General features: G+C 53.1%; 1 protein-coding gene and 1 non-coding gene across 6 annotated transcripts in view; both read right to left on the bottom strand.

Moving 5' to 3' along the window:
• The window catches only part of MEF2D (myocyte enhancer factor 2D), a 37,711-nt gene that overhangs the window by 4,234 nt on the left and 10,977 nt on the right, over positions 1–22,500 (bottom strand). For 2 of the 5 annotated variants that reach the window (XM_034937595.3, XM_034937606.3), the window contains exons 2-11: positions 15,689–15,880; positions 14,887–15,090; positions 13,263–13,400; positions 12,026–12,236; positions 11,730–11,786; positions 9,453–9,643; positions 8,935–8,955; positions 7,554–7,683; positions 815–1,055; positions 29–335 (exon numbers count right to left, since the gene is read on the bottom strand). In XM_034937595.3, the coding sequence (XP_034793486.1) occupies positions 29–335; positions 815–1,055; positions 7,554–7,683; positions 8,935–8,955; positions 9,453–9,643; positions 11,730–11,786; positions 12,026–12,236; positions 13,263–13,400; positions 14,887–15,090; positions 15,689–15,742 (1,554 nt within the window). In that variant the 5' untranslated portion in view covers positions 15,743–15,880. The remainder of the gene's footprint in view (positions 1–28; positions 336–814; positions 1,056–7,553; positions 7,684–8,934; positions 8,956–9,452; positions 9,644–11,729; positions 11,787–12,025; positions 12,237–13,262; positions 13,401–14,886; positions 15,091–15,688; positions 15,881–22,500) is intronic. The other 3 variants (XM_034937610.3, XM_063599035.1, XM_034937613.3) reach the window with 3 other exon arrangements.
• LOC112438238 (U4 spliceosomal RNA) lies at positions 2,067–2,204 on the bottom strand. The gene has a single exon (XR_003026697.1). It is a non-coding gene; the product is annotated as a U4 spliceosomal RNA (small nuclear RNA).

Below are 22,500 nucleotides of genomic sequence, written 5' to 3'. Positions count from 1 at the left end.
GCAGACAGGAGAGGTGATGCTACAGTACCCAGGTATCAAGCCGCATCCTCTTCACAGCTGAGCCCTCAGCCTCAGGCTCTGGGGCTGGGCGCAGCAGGCCCAGTGTGGGCCCGAAGTCCCCCCGTCCGTCATCCCGGTCTCCCGTCTCATAGGATCCCCCGGCTGGGCTGCTGAGACCATCGCCAGGCTCAGGGCGGGCAGCTGGGAACACAGCTGGAGGGGGAGGCGCAGGGCTGCGCTCACGGCTTGGGGACACCGGTTCTGACTTGATGCTGATGTGGGGGTGGGTGGTGACTGTGAGGGCAGCACCCACGTGGGGCAGGGGGCTGCCCGGGCTGGAGGCAGGCAGTGGAAATGGGGTACAAGGGATAAAAACAGAGGGGGTGAGTGACAGAACAAGTGATAGGACACCAGACAGAAAGTGAGAGAGAACAGAGGATGAGAATATGGGGGATGGGGTGTTGGGGAGAGGCAATTGGATGGAGAGTGATCAGAAGAGGGTCGAATGAAGGGAAGAGAAGGGAAATAAGAAATATTAGTTCTCTTTCCATCCCATGTCATCTTCTGCAACACAGGGCCCCCCACCTCCCACCCCCTACCCTGGGGCTGGCTCTCAGAAGGGGTTCAGGGTGAGCCTCTTGGGTCTGTACAAGAGACCCCAGGGGTGCCACTGTTGCCTAACAGACTGTGCAGTGCACAGCCTCATAGGATGTCCACTAGAACCCTGCAGGGAACCCAGCTCCCAAGAGGTCCCTCCTCTTCCCGTTCAATTCTCCCTTCCCACACACTCACATGGAGTCTCCCCAGGACTCACATGAGGTTGCTGAGAGATACAGGGACCAGGTGGGACTGTTGCTGAGGTGGCTGTTGCGGCTGCTGAGGCTGCTGTGGCTGTGGCTGCTGTGGCTGCGGTGGCTGCTGCTGTGGAGGCTGTGGCTGCTGCGGCTGCTGGGGCTGCTGTGGCTGTTGCCAGGCAGTGACATTGCCTAGCGACAGCCCCCCAGGTGAACTAAAGGCTGGTAAGGAGGAGAGCTCTGCACTGGTCAACTGGTAATCTGCATGGAGGAAAAGTGAGGATGAACCTGGAGTTGGGGAGAGCACACAGGCTCCTATGAGGGAGCTGCCTCCAGGAGGACTGTGGGGATGAGGGGACAGGGAGTGTGTAATGACAGATGTAAGGAATTCAAGAAGACCACAAAAATTCAGTGAAGACGGTACTCAGAGTTAAAGAAACCTAAGTCATAATAACCATGAGGTGCTGTGTTTTAACAGGATGAAAAGATGTGGTTTTTGTTTTGTTTTGTTTTTTTGAGATGGAGTCTCACTCTATTGCCCAGGCTGGAGTGCAGTGGTGTGATCTTGGCTCACTACAACCTCTGCCTCCCACGTTCAAGCAAATCTCCTGCCTCAGCCTCCTAAATGGCTGGGATTACAGGCACATGCCACCACGCCCAGCTAATTTTTGTATTTTTAGTAGAGATGGGGTTTTGCTATGCTGGCAAGGCTGGTCTCAAACTCCTGACCTCAAGTGATTCGCCCACCTCGGCCTCCCAAAGTGCTGGGATTACAGGCATGAGCCACCGCATCCGACCAAGAGGTGGTTTTTAAAAATAGTGTTGAACTTAAAAAAAAAAAAAAAATCAGCTGGGCGAGTGGCTCATGTCTATAATCCCAGCACTTTGAGAGGTCAAGGCAGAAGGACCACTTGAGCCCAGAGTTTGAGACCAGACTGGGCAACATAAGGAGACTCCATCTCTACAAATAACTTAAAAATTAGCTAGGGTGGTGGGGTGCACTGTAGTCCCAGTTATTCAGGGGGCTGAGGCAGGAGACTTGCTTGAACCTGGGAGGTTGAGGCTGCAGTGAGCTATGATCATGCCACTGCACTCCAGCCTGTGGGATCTTGTCTCAAAAAGAAAAAAAAAAATCATGTGTAGGTATCACTTTCATAACAATTTAAAAAAATAAAAAGATGGAAAAAGATAAGTAGAGAAGGTCTATGTCTAACCGTCGTCTTTTTTCACCTGCCAAGTCTCCAATTGCCTTTTTTTTTTTTTTTGGTTCAGTTTCTGTAGAGACTGTCAAAAATTGCCAATGCCAATTATATTTCAAGTCATCATGGTGGGTATTGGTAAAGTTCTCAATTAGCAACTATCACACCTTGAATAAGCCTCATTGGCTATGATATCCCACTGTCCAAAGCTCCAATTGCCTTTCTAAGGTAGTGGGGAGCCCTGCTAAAAGCTTGGTGAATAGGGCTTCAGAGGCAAATCACTGCAACTACTATTCTACCTCCAGCACAGCCCCCAAGCCTCCTCAACTGTCAATACCTAAAATTTATAGCAGCAGGTTTCAGCTGCTGTGCCCACACACACATGTAAACACAGAGGACACAAGTTAGCCCCTGAGGCCTCATGCCCAAGGGCAGAGGGGCTGCAAGGGTACCATGCCGGGAGCATGGCTGGCCAAGGTTCCAGCAGATCTCCCCATGAGGGGGTGTTCATTACGTCATAAAATGTCTACCTTAAAGAAGAAACTGATGGTTGCACTGTCACAGAATAAATAGAATCACGGAATGTTTCATGATTTACACAGCACTATTGTTTCATGCTGTATCCTGTTTGGGACAGTTTAGAAAATGTCCTCCCTAGTTCAAGATTAGCCTGGCCAACATGGTGAAACCCCATCTCTATTAAAAATACAAAAAATTAGCCGGGCGGTGGCGCGCACCTGTAATCCCAGCTACTCGGGAGGTTGAGGCAGGAGAATTGCTTGAACCTGGGAGGTGGAGGCTGCAATGAGTGGAGATCGCACCACTGCACTCCAGCCTGGGCAACAGAGCGAGACTCTGTTTCAAAAAAAAAAAAAAAAAGAAAGAAAGAAAGAAAGAAAATGTCCTCCCTGAGGCTGTACTGTGGTAGTGGGAGTGCTGTGATAGGGAACGCACCCCTCAATCATCCGAATACCCCACCAGTATGCTATTACTCAGGGAGTCATTTGCTCCAGCCCTTTGTTTTTATGCAGGGAAGACAGTATTATCTCTGCAATATAGCAATAAGGTTAAAGGCATGAGCTATGAGGTCAAACTTCCAGGCTACCTCCACTTAGGCCATGTGACCTTGGGTAAGTTACTTACTCTGCCTATAAACTGGAGGTAATAATCCTACCTACATCACACAGCTGTTGTGAGGACTGAGCAAGTTAATACACAAAAAGCATGTAGAACAGTATCTGGTTCATAGAAAATAATCAAAAGATTTATCTATTATTACTTTACAAATGAGGCAACTGCAGCCTCAAGTTTGAGGAACAGGCTCCAAGTCATGGAGAAAGCCAGCGGCAGAGCTAAGACAGGACCCCAGGACTCTATTACCTTTAAATCTCTCTAGAGGGGGATCTGTGCTTGGCTCTAGTCTCCTAACGTTGGTCAGGAGTTTTGAAATGCTTATTAAAAAAGCAGAGCAAGGGCAGAAACGGGCCCTAGGATCAACTATTTCTTTTCTTTTCTTTTTTGAGACAGAGTCTCGCTCTGTTGCCCAGACTGGAGTGCAGTGGTGCGATCTCCACTCATTGCAGCCTCCACCTCCCAGGTTCAAGCAATTCTCCTGCCTCAACCTCCTGAGTAGCTGGCGTGATCTCGGCTCACCGCAACCTCTGCCTCCCAGGTTCAAGCGCTTTTCCTACCTCAGCTTCCCGAGTAGCTGGGATTATAGGCGCACACCATCACGCCCAGCTAATTTTTGTATTTTTAGTAGAGACGGGGTTTTACCACGTTGGTCAGGCTGGTCTTGAACTCCTGACCTCGTGATCTGCCCACCCTGGCCTCCCAATATGCTGGGATTACAGGTGTGAGCCACCGCGCCCGGCCAGAATCAACTATTTCTAACACTTGTTTTACAAACTAGGAAGCCAAGCCCAGAACAGTACAGTGCCTTGCCCAAGGCCCCTCAGTGAGTGAGTGATGGAGACTAGCTCCCAGCCCTGCACTGTTCCACCAGATTCCAGCCCTATCTACTACTGGGAGGCTTGGCTCCCCAAGGAGGACCATGGCCCAAGGCCACCTGGCAGCCTACTGGTCTGCTCCCAGAGCCACCACAGCCAGGCCTCTGCGGCCAGTGTCAACAAGGGGCCAGGCCCTCACATGAGGCATTACCATAGCCCGATTACCCCCAGCCGGAACTTGAACTGCAGCCAAGGACTGTAAACAGTGAACAACTAAACAGCAATGTGTTCACTGGGGTTTTGTTTATACACCTAGGGTCACCTGAAAACACCTGCTGTTTAAACTGAGATCTGCTTAGCTGCTCCTGTAACAAGAGGAAAGGGAGCCTGTGGTCTCTGAGAGGAGATGAGAAATCTCACACACTTCCCAGCAGGGCTCCAAGGGCGGCCCAGGGGCAGAAACTGCTTTCATGCCAGAGTGACAGATGAGAATCTTTAAGTCTAGCCTTCCTGAGTGCCTGTCCCAGGTTGGCTGACACCAACTAACTTTCCTCCTGCTTCACAAAAGACTGTGGGCCCAACAAGATGGCAGAAAAACAGAAAACCACCCTCACAGAGTACCTGATAAACAGCTCCAGAAAAGTGGTCTAAAAAGTGGTCTGAGCTGCCCTCCGCCAACTGTCCCTGTCCCCAGGCCACCCCACCCTCAGGGCTGGTTTTTCTGGTTGGGCCCCAGAGGCCCAGTGACAGGGCTGGAAAAGCCTCATAGACCTCCTGTCTACCCACTCCTCTTACAGATGGGGAGATGGGCCCACAGCGTGTGTCTTCTGAAGCAGCCATCTGTGAAGTTGCCAGGACATAGTAGCCTGGGGCTGGGCACACACATGGGTGCACATGCAAGGGAGAAGGGGCTCAAAGACACCTGGCTGGTAACTACACACAGACACACAAGCCAGAGTCTGGTCCCTCAACATGAGGCAGTCCCTCCAGCTCTCTTAACCTGCCACGAGGGGCTTTCCTACACAGAGCGCTGGGTTCTGGATTTTTCTTTTTTTTCCCTTTTTTTGAGACAAAAGTCTCGCTCTGTTGCCCAGGCTGGAGTGCAGTGGTGCAACCTCGGCTCACCGCAACCTCCACCTCCCAGGTTCAAGCAATTCTCCTGCCTCAGCCTCCCGAGTAGCTGGGACTACAGGCGTGTGCCACCACGCCCGGCTAATTTTTTTTTTTTTGAGACGGAGTCTCACTGTCGCCCAGGCTGGAGTGCAGTGGCGTGATCTTGGCTCACTGCAACCTCTGCCTCCCAAGTTCAAGCGATTCTCCTGCCTCAGCCTCCCGAGTAGCTGGGATTACAGGCACATGCCACCACATCCCACTTAATTTTCTGTATTTTTAGTAGAGACAGGGTTTCACTGTGTTAGCCAGGATGGTCTCGATCTCCTGACCTCGTGATCCGCCTGTCTCAGCCTCCCAAAGTGCTGAGATTGCAGGTGTGAGCCATTGCGCCCAGCCTTTTTATGTTGGAACTTTTTTTTTTTTTGAGAGGGAGTCTCGCTCTGTCGCCAGGCTGAAGTGCAGTGGTGCAATCTCGGCTCATGGCAACCTCTGCCTCCCGGATTCAAGTGATTCTCCTGCCTCTGCCTCCAGAGCAGCTGGGACTACAGGTACGCGCCACTACACCCAGTTGATTTTTGTATTTTTAGTAGAGATGGGGTTTCACCATGTGGCTAGGATGGTCTCGATCTCTTGACCTCGTGATCCTCCTGCCTCAGCCTCCCAAAGTGCTGGGATTATAGATGTGAGCCACCACGCCTGGCCTGGGTTCTGGATTTTTACATGTGGGGAGGAGGTGGGATTTTGTGGTTATTTGCACTGGTGGCTGGTTCAACTCTGGGAGGCTTGGGGAAGGGGGAGAAGTTTATGAGTCTTTTGGTCCAGACTAAACTCATCATAGGAACTGGCCTGACATAACCATTCACATGTGAGAGAACCTGAGGAAGGCAGAGGTCTCTAGCTGGAAATAGCCCAGGTTCCCCAGCCACATGAATGCTCTGAAACAAGGGGACAAGGCGTTTCCTTATTGGCAAGTCCTTCTTGACACAGTGGCTTAGCATACAGGCAAGGATGGCTGAGAGTATCATAGACTGTTCCTGCGCAGGTGTGAGTGAGTGGGTGACACAGGCCAGGATGGCCCTAGGGACCCAGGACTGCCCGCGCACTGGGTGTCCTATCTGAATTCTTCTATCCAGAGACCTTTCTCATGTCCTTAAGTGACTCTTTACCTTCAGATCCCCTCTCTAACCTTCTTCCCTCTTCTTCCTTCCCCAATCATCATTCCACCACCATGCCAAAACTAGAGGAGAGACGCTGTTCTTCCCCCTCCGCCTTGCCCTGGAGCCCCCATTTGGCTTTCCCAGGAAGCTAGCAAACTGACCCTGACTGTGCTTTCTCTCTGGCCTCCTCAGCCTCCTTGTCTCTTTTCTCTTATTCCTTCATTCTCTTCCAGGAAGCTTTTCTGAACTGACCACGTCCCCCTCACCACTCCCCATACCTGGAGCCTAGAGATTGGTCAGCCTGAATGATCTGCAGACCTGCCTCTGTCCTGTCTCGTCCTCAGGCTGCAGGCTTTCTGAGGACAGGGGCTCCCTCCTCCATTGAGTACTTGTTAAAAAATAAACAATGCTGGCCAGGCACAGTGGCTCATGCCTGTAATCCCAGCACTTTGGTGGATCACTTGAACTCAGGAGTTTGAGACCAGCCCAGGCAACATGGCAAAAACCTATCTCTACTAAAGATACAAAAATTAGCTGGGCATGGTGGCGCATGCCTGTAATCCCAGCTACTCAGGAGGCTGAGGCATGAGAATCACCTGAACCCAGAAAGAAGAGGTTGCAGTGAGCCGAGGTCACAACACTGCACTCCAACCTAGGTGACAAGAGTGAGACTACCTCAAAAAAACAAAAACAAACAAAAAAAACCAATGCCTAGTTAAATTTGAATTTCAGATGAAACAATACATAATTTGTTAGCATGAGTATGTCTTTGGTGCTGGGCACAGTCGGTAACACAGCACTTTGGGAGACTGAGGCAGGAGGACTGCTTGAGACCAGGAATTTGAGACTAGCCTGGGCAACAGAGAGACCTTGTCTGTACAAAAAAAATTTAAAAAGAGCCAGGCATGAAGGCATGTGCCTGTAGTCCCAGCTACTCAGGAGGCTGAGGCAGGAGGATCACTTGAGCCCAGGAGTTCAAGGCTGTAGTGAGCTAGGATGGCACCACTGTACTCCAGTCTGGGTGACAGAGTGAAACCCTGTTCCAAAAAAGAAAAAAAAAAAAACCCAAAAATAAAATATGTCTTTGGGACATACATTAGCAGAAGAATGTCTTTGGGACATATCTGTACTAAAAAACTACTTGTTTTATCTGAAATTCAAATTTAAAAGCATTCTGTGCTTTTATTTGCTAAACCTGTTAACCATAAGTAGGTGGGGGTTCCCCCAAATCAGCAGCCCTCCTCAGATGTGGCCTGTCCAGGGGATATCTAGCATTTCTGTCTGGTCACTTGCCTGCCCCAAGCCCAAGTGCACACATGCACATGTCACATGAACACTCACCTGTGTTGTAGGCAGTGGGCATGGAAGAGAAGGGGAGGCCCTGGCTGAGTAAACTCGGCGTTGCCACAGAAACCACTGGGGTGGTGAGCGAATGGGTAGACTGGGAGACCCCAAGGCGCTGGGCATTGTTCTGTAGGAGAAAACTGTCCGTCAGGAGGTGGCTGACAGGTGGGCAGCTTTATGTTGGCCCTCCATCCCAAGGCCAAGGTGGGGTTCCTGAATCCCAAAGCCAAGGCGGGGTGCCTTAGCACGGAGGCCCCCACAGATATACAAACACACGTTGGCGCATTCACAGAGACACTCAGATCCATGGAGGGAAACATGCACACACAGATTCACTGACACCAACACACGTGAAAGATGAAGGCACGTGTACTGGCCCTGTGGCCCCAGCACCAACACTCGCCCAGCCTCCCAGTGCAGAGTGAGGGAAGGGAGACATCGTCCATCCCCTGTCTCTCTGGAGCCCACTCTCCATCCATCACACTGCAGCACACGCCCCGGCAGAGGCGTGCTGGCATCTGCGAGGGGAATGTGGGGCCTGGCGTGGCGTGTGCCTGCGCGTATGCACACACGTGTGTGGGGCTGTCAGCTCCATCTGCCGCTGAGTCACTTGTTTATTCCAACTCCACGCTGGGGCCGAAACTGCCGCCGTGTTGGCCGCCAAAGCCTGCCTGCCTTTTCCAGCCTCTCTGGCCTCCCGTCAGGGAGTTAGGGAGGGAGGAGCCCCCGCCCCACTCCTGGCTGGGGGTATGTAAGTGTGTGAGACAGAGGAGGAAAATGAGCAGCTGTGCATGCCTCTGAGTGCCCGTGTCATGGACTTAAGTTCAGGAGGGAGCACAGGGAGACAGGGGAGGTGGGAAGCCGCCACCAAGAAGGACAAGTCCAGCCTGGGCCTGGGCCTTGGCTTCCCCTGAAACACCAGCTTCTCCTTCCAGCTGACCTCCCTCCTAAGAAGGATCCTGTCCTGGATCCCAAGAATGCAGTGTGGGCCTGAGTGGAGTCAGAGGACTAGTGGGATCCAGCCCCCTAGTCCAGGGCCTAGTCCAGGCTTCAGGGTGGGACCTCTGAGCCCTGGGCTGGCCCACTCCCCCTCGCACACGTACATACAGAGAAAGGTGTGTCTGAATGAACGTAACACCACATGCAGACATTCATGTACACACAGGCACACACACACACGTCTGACCTCTCACCCCCACCCCATTCACCTTTGAATCCCACTTGGCACCTAAGCACAGCTCCTGGCAACTAAGCAAAGAAACAGCAACAGTTCACGCACAGGCGAGAGGCCAAGGACGCACACATACTTCATGCTGGGGGACCGCAGAGCAATACCCAGAATTCAAAGCCACAGCAAAGAGCTCACAGCCTCACTTACCAGATCTAAATGGTCCTCAGTCTGAGAGCAGAAATAAAACCAAGGGGATGTTCAGTCTCTGGCCGCTGCCCTCCCCCACACCTCTGTCCCCACAGCTGTTCCAGTCACCTCTCTGCATAAGAGTAGGGTGGCTCTACCCAGCCTACAAAGGCAGAGCTCTTCACTGTCCTGACTCATTTCCAGAGATGCTCCATCCCAATCTCCACCAGTGAGGAAATGCTCACCATCTAATCCCCATCCCTCCTGCTATAGTGGCAAATCCTTTCTATGATCCTCCCCACCACTTCTCTCTCACCTCCTGCCCCTTTTTACTGCCTTAGGCTGGTACTTCTTGTGCTGCAACCTCTTAAAAGGCCCTCTGGGAAGAAAAATCTCATAAAAAGCCATGGTTCCAAGATTTCTCTTGGGAAGTCCTAACTGCTGGCTAGCCTTCCTCTCTCCTGCTAGAGGTCTGCTCTTTCCCCTGTCCCTACTCTTCCATTCCCCAGCCCCCACCCTTGGCCCAGACACCCACTTACCAAGTGATGCATTAACCCCTTTCCTGCCTGGGAAGTGATGACTCGCAGGTCGGGCTTGCGGCTGGGGGCTCCAAGCTGGGTGCTGTGGGTAGGTGGGGGTGGAGACTTGGCAGGGATGACCTTGTTTAGGCTGTTGCCATTGGCCACAGGGAGGAGGCCAGGGGAAGCCCGAGCACTGACGTAGCCATTCCCTGGAGAAGTGACAACAAGAGGGTAAAAGGAAAAACATGGGCCTATCCTTCAGCCCTATTAACTTCCCCACACCAATACTCCTGTTACCCGGAACCTCTCAAAGCTATGCTTAGGCTTTGAGTGGGGGCTGAGCTATCTGATATTCCCTGAACACTTCATGTCTTGGGAATAATGGGAGGCAAGTACCCCTTACTCCTGAATCTTTAGGTTCGTTCCCCTAACTCCAAGCTACATGTGATAGGGCTTGGTGATGGGACTCTGAAGTCAGTGGGAAGAACTGGAAAGCAGCCATTGCCTCTAGGCTCTGCGACAGCCAAGAGGTTCTTCTGTACCCAAGCCTCTCCCTGTCTTCTCTCAACTTTAGTCTCCACAGACAGGAAGTCCAGCATTTTTAGGTCCCACAGTCTACCCCGGACAGGACCCACCATGACCAGGATGTGGAAGGGGTGGCAGCCTGGAATCCGGGCCTCACTGAGAAGCCTGGTCACCATGACAAACCAACAACCACTCAGACTGCTCCATTTGCCGTGAGCTGGGGGTGGATGATGTGATTTGGATCAACATGTGACAAGTTGCCCACAGCTTGGGAGAAACAAGCCATTCACTGTTGGTGATGGTGTTATTGGCACTGGGAGACACATAACATAGCCACCACCATAATTAGCCTGGTAATAACAAATGTAATAACTATCTTTTATATCTGCTCCATATTCTACAATCCACACAGGCCTTTCACACATGTATTATCTTATTTAATCCTCACATTAACTCTGCAAGACAGACAGGACATTAGCCCTGTTCACAGAAGAGGAAACTAGAGCCTGCTTGGGAGAAGTGTAATGACCTGCCCAGGGCCACACAGCTGGCTGGAGGCCAAGTGAGGGCTCTCTCCCACTTTCCACATGCTGGACTCAAGGGCCTCTATGGATCACTGCTCACTTGAGGTCTACAAGCATTTCTCTGGCCTTCTCCTTGAAGAGGGTGACATATTCACCCACTCCTTTAATTTCCTGACCCTGTGACACAATTATCACCAGGGAGGTATTATACAGTGCCCCAAAACTGAGCTGGGGGATGCTGAGGTCCAAGGATGTGAGAGTGACCACAGTCAGAAATGCTTCCTTGCTCTGTCCCCTAAGAGCATGCTGTTGCCCTGGAAGTGTGTGCCTGCCTCCATCCCAATTCCCGGATCACTCTGGGAATGGCAGGAATGTCAGGGTGACGTCAATCGTGACATTCGAAGTCACAGTCACCCAGCCAGACAACGGCACAGGGTAGGAGGGGCTGTCCGCTGCCAGGGGTTGGGGGGCAGCCTTTCTTCTGTGGCTTATTTTTTTATTTTTTGAGACGGAGTTTCGCTCCTGTTGCCCAGGCTGGAGTGCAATGGCATGATCTCAGTTCACCACAACCTCCGCCCCTGAGTTTAAGCGATTCTCCTGCCTCAGCCTCCTGAGTAGCTGGGACTACAGGCATGAGCCACCACACCCAGCTAATTTTGTATTTTTAGTAGAGATGGGGTTTCTCCATGTTTGTCAGGCTGGTCTCAAACTCCCGAACTCAGGTGATCCGCCCACCTCAGCCTCCCAAAGTGCTGGGTTTACAGGCGTGAGCCACCATGCCCGGCCTCTTCTGTGGCTTATGTATGTGTGCTCACAAATGCACATCTAACATCTGGATACTTCTGTAAGAGGGAGAATGCACGTATGTGTGTTGAGTGCCTGCGTGAGTGTCTATGTGAGTCTGTCCCTGTTGTTTGTCTAGGGAACGCCTGGCATTCTCATCCTCCAGATCCCAACCACACTCAACTGCAAAAACTTGGGTCTTCCCTTCCAACTAGAAATGCTGGCCCATTCTCACAGTTTGCCCAGAATTCCCTGAGCCTCCATCTCTGCTGATCATCTACACCAATCATTGCTACAGAAAACAAAATCCAGGGGCTTAAAAATCTCTGACTGACTCTTCATCCAGTCCTGGCCCTGGGATCTTCCTCTCCTCTCATCTAGGTCGTTCCTGATCCTTGGACCCCCTGAGGCCACTGAGCGGGCACCCCTCCCCACCTCCAGGTAGAAGGATGACCGCACTCACCAACAGGGCTGGGGCAGGCTCCGTTAGCACTGTTCAGGTCACCCCCCAGCATGGCCCCTGGAGGAAAAACAGAACCAGGATGAGCTGACAACACTCCCCCTTCAAGAGTGAGTCTTGGGGACTGAACATGAAGAGGGGACCCCAGGAGGAAGAGTCATACTCCCTTCCCTCAGGAGCCATACAAATGGCGGAATACTGTGGTGGGTGAAGAGAAATACTTGCTGTTGAAAATGGAATCCCAAAGTCCCCATCACATCTCATTTCCACCTCACCTACCCACCTGCCAGCCCACTCACCCGCACTAGCTGGCCGCTGGGGCAGGCCAGGAGACACACTGTTCCTCTGTAGTGCTGGCTGCTGGGGGGACAGGAGCCGCGGGTCCGTGAGGGATGACGTCACCAGGGAAGGGGTGACCAGGGAGCCGCTGGGATTGCTGAACTGCAGTGAGCTCTGATTGGACACGGGCACCGTGACAGGCATGGCAAAGTTGGGGGCCGGGACAGCTGACTAGACAGAAAGATGGAGGGGCAGGATCAGGCCAGGTTGACCCCTTCCATGGAGTCCACTTTTCCTGGGAGGGCAGGCAAGGGTTCTTCTCATTTCTGGGCTACGCATCCTAGGGCCAGCAGTTCAAGCTCCCTGCCCTGTGCCCTTGTGGAGTCCTGCCTGCCAGTCCCACCAAGGAAGAACTTTGGGGAGAAACTCTGGGTCCATTTCTGGCCCACAGAATGAGAACAAGGCTCTGCTCACTGCAGACAGGACCAGGGACACCCCCTAGTGGAGGTGGGTTAGTCCTCAGCCAGGCAGGACACACGGGGAGCAGGTTAGAGGCCCTGATAACAGACCCAAATTCACACACGGCTGTTAAAGGCTTGCACCACGGGTAGGGATATCATTTCACTTGCAGTCTCCACCCATCTGGCCTGCTGCAGAGAGAGCTCACCCCCACCTTGCTGCCTTCCCTTTCAGCAGTTCTGCTTTCCCTACACAAGGCTGAGTGTCTCTGGTTGGGCTATCAGAGCAAGCCCAAGCAGGCCTCTCCCCCCAAAAAAAAACATCTGGACAAAGAGCACACTCCACTTTGCTGTCCTCTAAGGATCTCATGTCATCTACACACTTCTTGCTGGAGAGGGGGACACTCCAGGCCTCTCCAACTTATGCTCCATCCCAGTAGAGTCTCAGCAGGGATGCGGGTTTATCATGACCAAGGTCAGAGGTTCCTCAGTGGTCACTAAGAACCCGAGCATGGCTCAGAGCGGAGCACCCATCAGGGCAGCCGAGAGCCAGGGCGCGAAGCCACACCATGCACCACAGGGAGGCTCTGCTCCATGCGACTACTCACGGCCAGTCTATAACTCTGCATCATTTTATCAAACTCCTCGTCTATCTTTTTATATTTCTCTTCCGTCTGGGGGGTCAGGGCAAACACCTCGTCCACCTCAGGGCTCTCACATTCCCTGTGCTTCTTGTGCAGCGCCTGGGGGGAAGGGGCCGGAAGGGGGGGCCAACAGAGACAGAGTGAGTGGGGCTCACCCCATAGCGCCGGAAGAGCCCGTCGAGCTCCTCGCTGGCGCGTCGGTACTTGTCCTCCAGCAGGGGGCTCTGTTCCAGCGAGTCCTCCCCGTCGGGCTCGGGGCTGTCGCAGCCGTTGAAGCCCTTCTTCCTCAGGGTCTGTAACCGCACCACTGCCATCAGCTGGGTGAGAGTCCTTCCCGCCCGCCTCGCTGGAGTTCCTTCCAGCCCCTCCCTAAGGGCCCCCTACTCTTCCCCGACCTCCTTCCTCAGGGTTCCCAGCATCTCCCTGGCCCCTCCCGCAATGTAACCCGCCCCTCCCCACTGACAGTGCCTCCTGGGGCATCGTGTGAAGATCTGAAGATGGGCTTGGTGGGAGCTGTCGGAACACAGAGAACAAGGCTGGAAGGTGAGCCTAACCTGGGGGTGCACTTGGCAGGGAGACATGTACTTCCAAAGTGACAGGCAGGGAAGGGGCTTCCAGGGGATGGGGCCTCCAGGGGATGGGCTAAGGAGCTGGTGCCATGGATCAGTCCCTGCCCGACCACCCTGTGGTAAGCCCTGACCAGAAGGCACTGAGTTCTCCAGGGGGAGGTAGGCAGGGGGGCTCTGCTCCCAGTCCCTGGGCTCTGCTTAGGAGAATAGGAGGAAGAGAGAAATAGAGATGGAGACAGAGAGAGCGGGGAATGGGATGTGGAAAAGGAAAGGGGGATGAACACTGACTGAGTCCCTACTGTGACCACCCTACATTCTAGTGGAGGCACAGCTGGGGGATCTGCAGTAGACCCCAAAGCTGCCCTCTTCATGCTCAAAATAGCTTTACAGATACTTGCTTTGTCTTTAAAATGAATGCAAATTTTACCTTCTAGTCTAGAGTAAATCTGTCTTCTCTAACATAAAAATAAGGGACTTTCCTCCAAATCTCTGAGTAGGCCTGTGGCTTCCCGGGCACCCTCTTCGTCAGCACAAGTTCTGTATCCCCAAGGTGCACGCACCTCAGTGTGAGAAGCAGGGACATTCAATTCACACAGCACCCTTCAAAGCAGGCACTGACCCCATTTTGTGGAGGTGGGCACCAAGGCTCGGGAAAGCCTAAGCACCTGCCCAAGGCCATGTGGCCGGTAAAGGTCAGAACTGAATTCCAAAGCTCATGTCCTTCAACAGTTCACAATGTTGGCTCTCTTTGAAACAGAAAATAGAACTACCGGGCCCACAAACAGACAGAGACAGCAGGAGAGATGGAAACAAAGAGGGAGATTTAAAAAAGGAAGAGGCAGGTGCAGGAGCACACCAAAAGATGGAGAAGCGGGGAAAGAGAGACAAAGAGAAAGACAGGATGCAAGAAGGCAGGATAGAGATGTTACATCACACTGGATGACAGCAGACTCTTGGAGAGGGCAGGGTGGGTGTGGGCTGGCAGCCTGGCACTGGCCTGTTCACTTGAACTGCCCTTCCTTCCTCCTCAGACCCTGGGTTTGTATGACAGAAGGAGGGTTTGCATGTGTGTGCGCACAGGTGAGGGGCTACAAGGGGCATGTATACCAGTGTGTGTGCATAGGCAGGTCTGCGTGTACATGCAACGTGGGCACGTGTCCATGTGGATGCAGGCGGGGGTATATCCTGGTGCCTGTGTGTATGGGCCCACCTCGATGATGTCGGCGTTGGTGCGGCTCTCGTGTGGCTCATTGTACTCCGTGTACTTGAGCAGCACCTTGTCCATGTCGGTGCTGGCGTACTGGAACAGCTTGTTGGAGTGGTTGAAGATGATGAGTGCGATCTCGCAGTCACATAGCACGCTCAGCTCATACGCCTTCTTCATCAGGCCAAACTTCCGCTTGGTGAAAGTCACCTGCAGAGAAGGATGGGTGAGCGGCCAGATCTGGCTCAGTTAAGGCCTGATTGGGAGTCCCAGCCTACAGATGGCTGGACATAGCCCCTGCCCTCAGGAGCCCCCATTCTCAGTGTGACACAGCCCCTGGTCTCAGGAGTCCCTGGTTTGGGGAAGGACCAGGCTAGTGCTTGTAGGCCAACACACAGCTTAGATACAGCCCAGAGCCCACTCACTGAAGGGGCAGGATTCAGGTGGACAGAACTCCACACCTCTGTGCTGGGGGCTATGAAGAGGTCAGTGGAGAAGAAGAGGGAGAGGATTCCTGTTGGGAAAGGAGGAGTGCCTGGGGGTATGACCTAAGGCTTGCATATGGCTCTGGGATGGGAACATGGGCTCATCTAGCTGTGGCAGCAGAAGAGCCCTGGAGTCCTGGGACGCAGAGCTCCAAGAGCTGCGAAGAGGTTGGGGTTCCTCTTCTCCCAATCTCCCTTCCCCTTCTGTAATAGCTTATAGTTTCCCCTCTTCCACAAAGCCCTCTTGGAATGCCTGAAGGGAGTAGAGGCAGAGGCCTGCTCCCTGCCCTCACCCGCTTCGTGCGGCTCTAGGACTTCCCTACCTGTCGGTTCCGCTCGTCGGTGATTCGCTGGATCTGAATCTTTTTCCTCCCCATCTTCTCCGGGGGTCCTCAGTGCTACGGAGGGGAGGGGCTCGCTGGGTGGTGGGTCTCGGCACACCTTACACTGTGCTCATGAACGGTCTGGGAACAGTGCTCAGTTCATGGTCTGCAGGATACCTTCTGCACAGCCTCCTGGAAGGGGAGGGTCATGAGAGGACTCTGAGCCCCCAAAACCCCCAGCCCTGCTCCCTGGGCACACAGGCCAGGCTCACAGCACCCCTGTGAGAGGCTGGCAGCATCTGAACTCCACCCTCAACATGAGGCAATGCTGTCTGCCTGAGGCAATGGTATGCCACAGCCAGGCACAAGCTGGAGCTCACACCAAGGCCCAGACTCTTTCCCCTCGGTCACTGCTGTCCTCAGGCTCCAGGACAGAGTAAATGGACTTCCTGGCTTCCAAGGTCTGGGTCTCAGAGAATATCCCATGGCCCATTCTTCTCTCTAGAACCTGCTTGTACTATAGACACCTGGGTGCTCCAGCTGCTCCTCTGGCCTAGAACTATGGTTCCCATTCTGAAGCTTGGAGAAGAGACAACGCTGAGAGGACATCTGCCCAGTCAGTGAACAACAAGCATGGTATACCTGGTGCCAGGATGGGATGTCTCTGGTGCCCCTGGCTCAAGAACATACCAGAGCAGGTCTAGAGCAGTGGGCCTCATACCGACTCATGGAACTCTGGGGCCTGGAGTCCTGTAGTGGGGCTTGGGATTGTAGCACCCACATCTCCCTTCAACTAGAGTTCCTCCACACTAATCTGTTTTACTCAGTGAGCTTAAGCCTAAGGTTTCTTTTTATTTTTATAAGCCTAGTCAAGTGCAGTAGTGAGAAGAGAAGAAAGAGTAGAACAAGGAGTTCGATCTGTAACTGACTGTGAACAATCAATTGAGCTAACTCGCTACCTTTGGACACGCCCAGCCTAAGATTTTTGTTTGAGGAAAGAGTTGTGCTGCTTAAAACAATGAAACCATTCCTCTAGACCAGGAGATGGAAATTTTTGGGCCAGATAGTAATATTTCAGGCTTTGCAGACCATACAGTCTCTGTTGTAACTACTCAACTCTGTCACTGTACCATGAAAGCAACAGACAACAACACATAAACGAATGAGTGTAAGCATGGCTGTGATCCAATACAACTATATTTACAAAAATGGGCATGGGCCAGATTTGGTCCACGGGCCATAGTTTGCTGATTCCTACCCTAGAGGTATGGACCACATCTAGAACCCAAGCTCAGTCTAAGAGTAGTGCTTCCCAACCTTGTACATCTTGAAGCAGACAGAGAAAATACAGGGCCAAATGACATACACTGGGGAGGCCACTGGCAGCCAGGCAGATGCAGGCACCAGGCAGAGAACCTGCTGTCTCAGGACACCTGTAACCCCCTCACGGCCCACTAGTTGAACAGCTCCATGCTAAAGCCAGGATGAGAAACAGCCCCTGCACTGAACAACTCCAGGAGGCACCATAGGATAGGAGGGGGCTCAAGGACGGCAGCACAGCCTGGGCCAGAAAAGGCGCATTCTCTCCGGTATGGGCAGTGCCTACATAGGCTGGGTGAGTCCTTGGGGACTGGAAGGGCCCAAGATGGGACGGAGGCACGGAATGACTTCAGGGCCCCCTCTAGCTCTGATTCCAGGAGTCCTTGCATCAAAAGTGGAGCTTTCTGGAAGATGTTGGAAGAGGATAGTGAACTGGGGCCCATGCTTTCTAAAGCCACTCTATTTGGGTCCTGGGAGGAGCCTGGACCAGAGAAGGCCCGCCCTCCCCTCCAGAGCTCCCCTTCCATAGAGCCCCATGCCCAGAGACCCTACTATAGAGTCTAGGGATGTAGACCCCCAGCCACTGTCTGATCCTCTGCACCCACTGCACACTACCTGGGGAGAGGTGTTTGATGACAGAGAACAACCCTTACCCCTACCCCCCAGCTCCCACTGCCAATGGCTGCTGAGTTTCCCTGGAGCCTTTCCAGCCCAACTCTACATGGCCCCTACGGTACCACAGTAGATGCTAAAGTTCAGCCTTGGTCTCTTGCTCATGAGGGAAGGAGGAGAGGGAAGGCAAGGAATCTATCAATTTGGGAGGAGCTGGGATACTGGCCCCATCCCATTACCAAGACTGCTCCCCAGCCTAGCTGGAGAGCTTCTGCTTTGCCTGGATATCTACAGAAAACAATGCAGATAAATGCATTGCGCTTCAAACGACTCCCTACCCTTCTTCTTCTTCTTTTTTTTTTTTTTGGTGGTGGTTGTTGTTTTTTAAGATAGGGTCTTGCTCTGTTGTCCAGGCTGGAGTGTACAAATCACAGCTCACTGCAGCTTCAACCTTCCAGCCTCAGCCTCCCAAGTAGATGAGAATACAGATGTATGCCACCACACCCAGGTAATTTATTAATAATTTCTTTTTTTTTTTTTTTGGTAGATACAGGGTGTTGCTTTGTTGCTTAGGCTGGTTCAAACTCCTGGGCTTAAGTGATCCTCCTACCTCGGCCTTCCAAGTAGCCGGGACCATGAGTATGTACCACCATGCCAAGCTAATTTTTTTTACTTTTTTTTTTTTTTTTTTTGAGACAGAGTCTCACTCTGTCACCCAGGCTGGAGTGCAGTGGCGTGATCTTGGCTCACTGCAACCTCTGCCTCCCGGGTTCAAGCGATTCTCCTGCCTCGGCCTCCCAAGTAGCTGGGATTACAGGTGTCTGCCACCACACCTGGCTAACTTTTGTATTTTCAGTACAGACAGGATTTCACCATGTTGGACAGGTTGGTCTCGAACTCCTGACCTCGTGATCCACCCACCTCGACCTCCCAAAGTGCTGGGATTACAGGCATAAGCCACTGCGACCAGCCAATTTTTTGACTTTTGTAGAGACAGAGTCTCCTCCTATGTTGCCCAGGATGGTCTTGAACTCCTGGGCTCAAGCAATCCTCCCGCTTTAGCCTCCCAAAGTGCTTGGATTACAGGTATGAGCCACCTGTCTGGCCTCCTCTTCATCTCCTCCTTGTCCTCAAGGTGCTCCATGGGCCCTGGGCCTCCTACTGGTACCCTGGGACAAGAGCAACACCAGCCCAGCCAGTCCTGAGTGGCCCAGCAGACACCTGAGCCCCAAACCAGCTCCAGACACCCCATTCCTCACCTGTGACCCCAGTGTCTGCCAAGTTCCCATTGCAAAGGCTCCAGCCCAGGGATTTCAGCTCCCCTGCTTCCCAGTGCAATCCAAAGACTGTGCTTTCTAGAGCTATAGTGGTGTGGGCTTTGGCAGGGAAGGTAGGGGAGGGCACACAGAGGGCAAGGGGAGGGGGCTACAAATAGTTGGCTTTTTAAATGGGATTCTCTGGCCTAGTCTTGAAAACCCAATCTAGACTGTTAAATGCAGGAACTGCTGGGCTCCTCTGGCTTACAGCATCTACCTTCCCTCTCTCCCCTTTACTATCTCCCTCTCACCACCTTTAGTTCATAACCCAATTCTTGCAGAGATATAACCTCTGTCAGCTGATGACCAATACTGCCTCTTCCTCCAAACTGGAAGAGAAGCCTCTCTTTGTTCTCATGACCCTCAGAAAAGTCACTCTTGCAGTCTTTCTAGCATTTATCACAATTGTGAATAACTATGATTCTGTGCTTCTATTTAACGCCTGGCTCCTCTATGAGACTAAAGTTTCATGAGGGCAGGAATCACATCTGTCTTTTTCACTACTCTATCTCCTGTAAGAAGGAGCTGAGAAAATGTCTGTTGAAAAGAAGAAAATACTATTTCATTGTTGTGGTGCTGTGAGAAGTCCTTCTTGCAGTCTAACCTCCAACAGTCTTGCTGCAGTACCAGTTCCTCTCACTCTATCCTCTATGGAGCTAGAACCCTTCCTCTCCCAACTGCCCCTGAAGATTTGGACACCACCCACCCTCCAACCACCCCTGGTATCCCAGTCCTCAACCCTCCCCACCCTCAGGTTGGTTGGTGCAGAGAGTGAGACTCTAAAGTCTTCTAAGGAGCAGCCCTGAGCACATGGAGATGGAGAGGATGGGGTTGCTTAGGCAACTGTCGCCTGGCAACCAGCTCCCTGGCTGATCTCCTACACCGCCCCCCCCCCACCCCCGCCTCATGCTGGGGGAGCTGGGACGAGAGAGGGATCAGGGCTGAGAAGGCAGGGAAGCAACAGAGATTCACTGAGCATCGTCTGACAGAGAGAAGTCAGGGTTAAAAAGACTAGGCCCCATCTATCCCCACTCCCTACCAAGGTAGCCCAAAGCACTTTTTATAATTCCATGCTTCCCAGGCCCCTTTCCCCACTGCTGCTCCCACCTCTGTGCCAACACTGCCAGAGGAGGAGATGCCCCTGTCTTAGGCAGTCCTTCCTCCCATCTAACCACAAACCCCTCTACAAAGCAGACGCAGTCTATACTGACCTTTTTTCCTTCTGCTATCCATTCCACATTGCTGCAGGGTCTTTGAAAGCCCTGAGGCAAGAACATGAACTCAACCCTGATTTTGGAAGAAGGGGTAGCTGGGGCCTAGGTAGGCACAAAATACCCTAACCTGACCCTATCCAAGGTTTGGAGGCCTATCCTAGCTAAACTTCCCTCCTACCCAATTAGGGAGGTTTTAATGAACACCTGGACCTCCTTAATTAGCCCTCTGCCTAATTACCTAACCAACTGGCAGGAGCCAGAGGCCTGGGCATCTGTTCTCCAGATGTGAGTCTCTCCTCTCCAGCCTCACCTGGCCCCATTCTTCTCCTGTCTGGTCTACTCCTCCTCTAGGAAGCCCTCGCAGATGATCTGGCCCTTGGCTGCTTCTCTTCTAACCATCTCTCCTTCACCCTGCCTAGTATCTGGAGCTCAGGGCTTGGGAGGACTTGGGCTACCAAAGAGATAGGGGGTTGGCCAGGATGGCCTTCCTGTTCTGATGGCCCCAGGGCCTGCCCAATCCTGACCTCAGGCCACAACTATGACTCCTCGGGCTGACAGTATCTATGTCACCAAAAGTTCCCCTTCAAAGGCTCTCAAGGCTCTGGCTGATTGACTCTGATTCACCTGACTCCGTGGACAGGACAAGGGTGGGGCGGAGTGAACCTTGTGGGTGGCAGGGGGTTGGGACAGGCAGAGGCAGGGCCTTCCTGGTGGACATGGGAGAAGCAAAGATGGGGAGGACATTTGGCAATGCCCACCCATATCTGTTCCCATCCTAGTGGTCCCAAGGCTCAAAGAAACTACAGGGCATCTGCTTTCAAAGCTCCCATACCAGCACAGGTCAAAAGGGAGCAGATGCCCAGAGAGGGAAACAGGCACAAACTCACCAACTGTGGAGAAGGGTGGCTGAGGAGAAGCCTTCACAAATGGACAGCAGGGAGCACGCAGGGCAGGAGGCCCCTCTGACAACACCCTTGACAAGGAGAGCTGAGGGGACCAGGGGGAATCAAGAAGGACCCCACTGATAGCCATTTTTCCAATCCCAGGTACCAACCCAATTAGAACTTGTGGGTTGTGTTTACATGCAAATGAGCTACACATGATGTGCAAAATGTACCGTAAAGGAGGACTGGTTTGGAGGGGGCATGGGAGAAGAAACAGGTCCCTGCCTCCCCCAATGCAACACCTCTGGGTACCTGAGCAATATTCAAACCATTCTCGGGTTTCAGAATGATGCTATCTCAGTTCCTGTGTGAAGGTGGCCTGGGGCCAGTGGGGAGAGCGGTGAAGGGGAGAGGTCAGGGCAGCCTCCTTGCAGCTGCAGCAGGGCTGAGCAGGGCTGTCCTTCCCATGGAGCTGCAGGGGAATTCCTTTCCGATAGCCAGCCTCTATCCTCTCTTTCTTGCTCTTGGCAGGGGAGTGCCTACCTGTCCTTCTCCCCTACACCCTTCCACCCATATCTGTTCCCATCCTAGTGGTCCCAAGGCTCAAAGAAACAACAGGGCATCTGCTTCCAGAGCTCCCATACCAGCACAGGTCAAAAGGGAGCAGATGCCCAGAGAAGCTGAGTGAGCAGCCTCGCATCACAGAGCAGTGGGCCTCAACCTGCTCTTCCTCATGGTGAGAAAGGGAGCTCTCATTAGGCGGGCCCTTCATCTCTTCCTCCCAGGCTGCTCCGGGCTGCAGGCTGAGGACTGGAGGGGAAGGCAGGAGGCGCTGGAGACAGCTGTCATCCCTCCTCCCGCCCCTTCCCTGTGGCTGGGCTGCAGGGCATGAAATAAGCAGCAGGCGCTGGGGGAGGGGGTGACAATCCAATCCACCTGTCACCCCCACAGTCAGGCAGCCTCAAGCAGCCTGCTCAGTAACGAGGGAGGAGGCGTGGGTGAGGCAGACACAGAAGAGGGTGGCAGAGGGGGGACAGACACACAGACACAGGAAAGATGACAGAGAAAAAGAGGCAGCGAGGCCAGAAGGCATTATGGGGCAGAGGCAGAGACAGATAAGGAGAGGGCTAGAGGAGAGGGAGAGGCAGGAGACCACAGAGACAAAGATTCAGAGAGAAGCAGGTAGAGAACAAGAGACAAGTTCAACAACGGCTTCCAGGACGGACTCCTGGCCCAGCGCTGGGGGAATAACTCAACAGGACACCATCCCTGCCCTCTGAGAACTTGCAGTCCAGCCAAGAGACAGACAAGGGAGGGGCAGGTCCCACCCAGGGCAAGGGCAGGGAGAGGCAAGGGGGCCCTTGGGGGCCTGGACTGGACCCAGACACAGTCCCGGAAGGAGCATCCCAGAGCAGGCAGGCCGGCCCTGAGAGGCAGCAGAGGTGAGGACCGAGGACCAAGGACGA

The sequence above is a fragment of the Pan paniscus genome, chromosome 1 (genome assembly GCF_029289425.2).
Source record: "Pan paniscus chromosome 1, NHGRI_mPanPan1-v2.0_pri, whole genome shotgun sequence".
NCBI lineage: Eukaryota > Metazoa > Chordata > Mammalia > Primates > Hominidae > Pan > Pan paniscus.
Note: the sequence above shows the minus strand (reverse complement) of the source record. Positions and strands in the feature narration are given on the sequence as shown.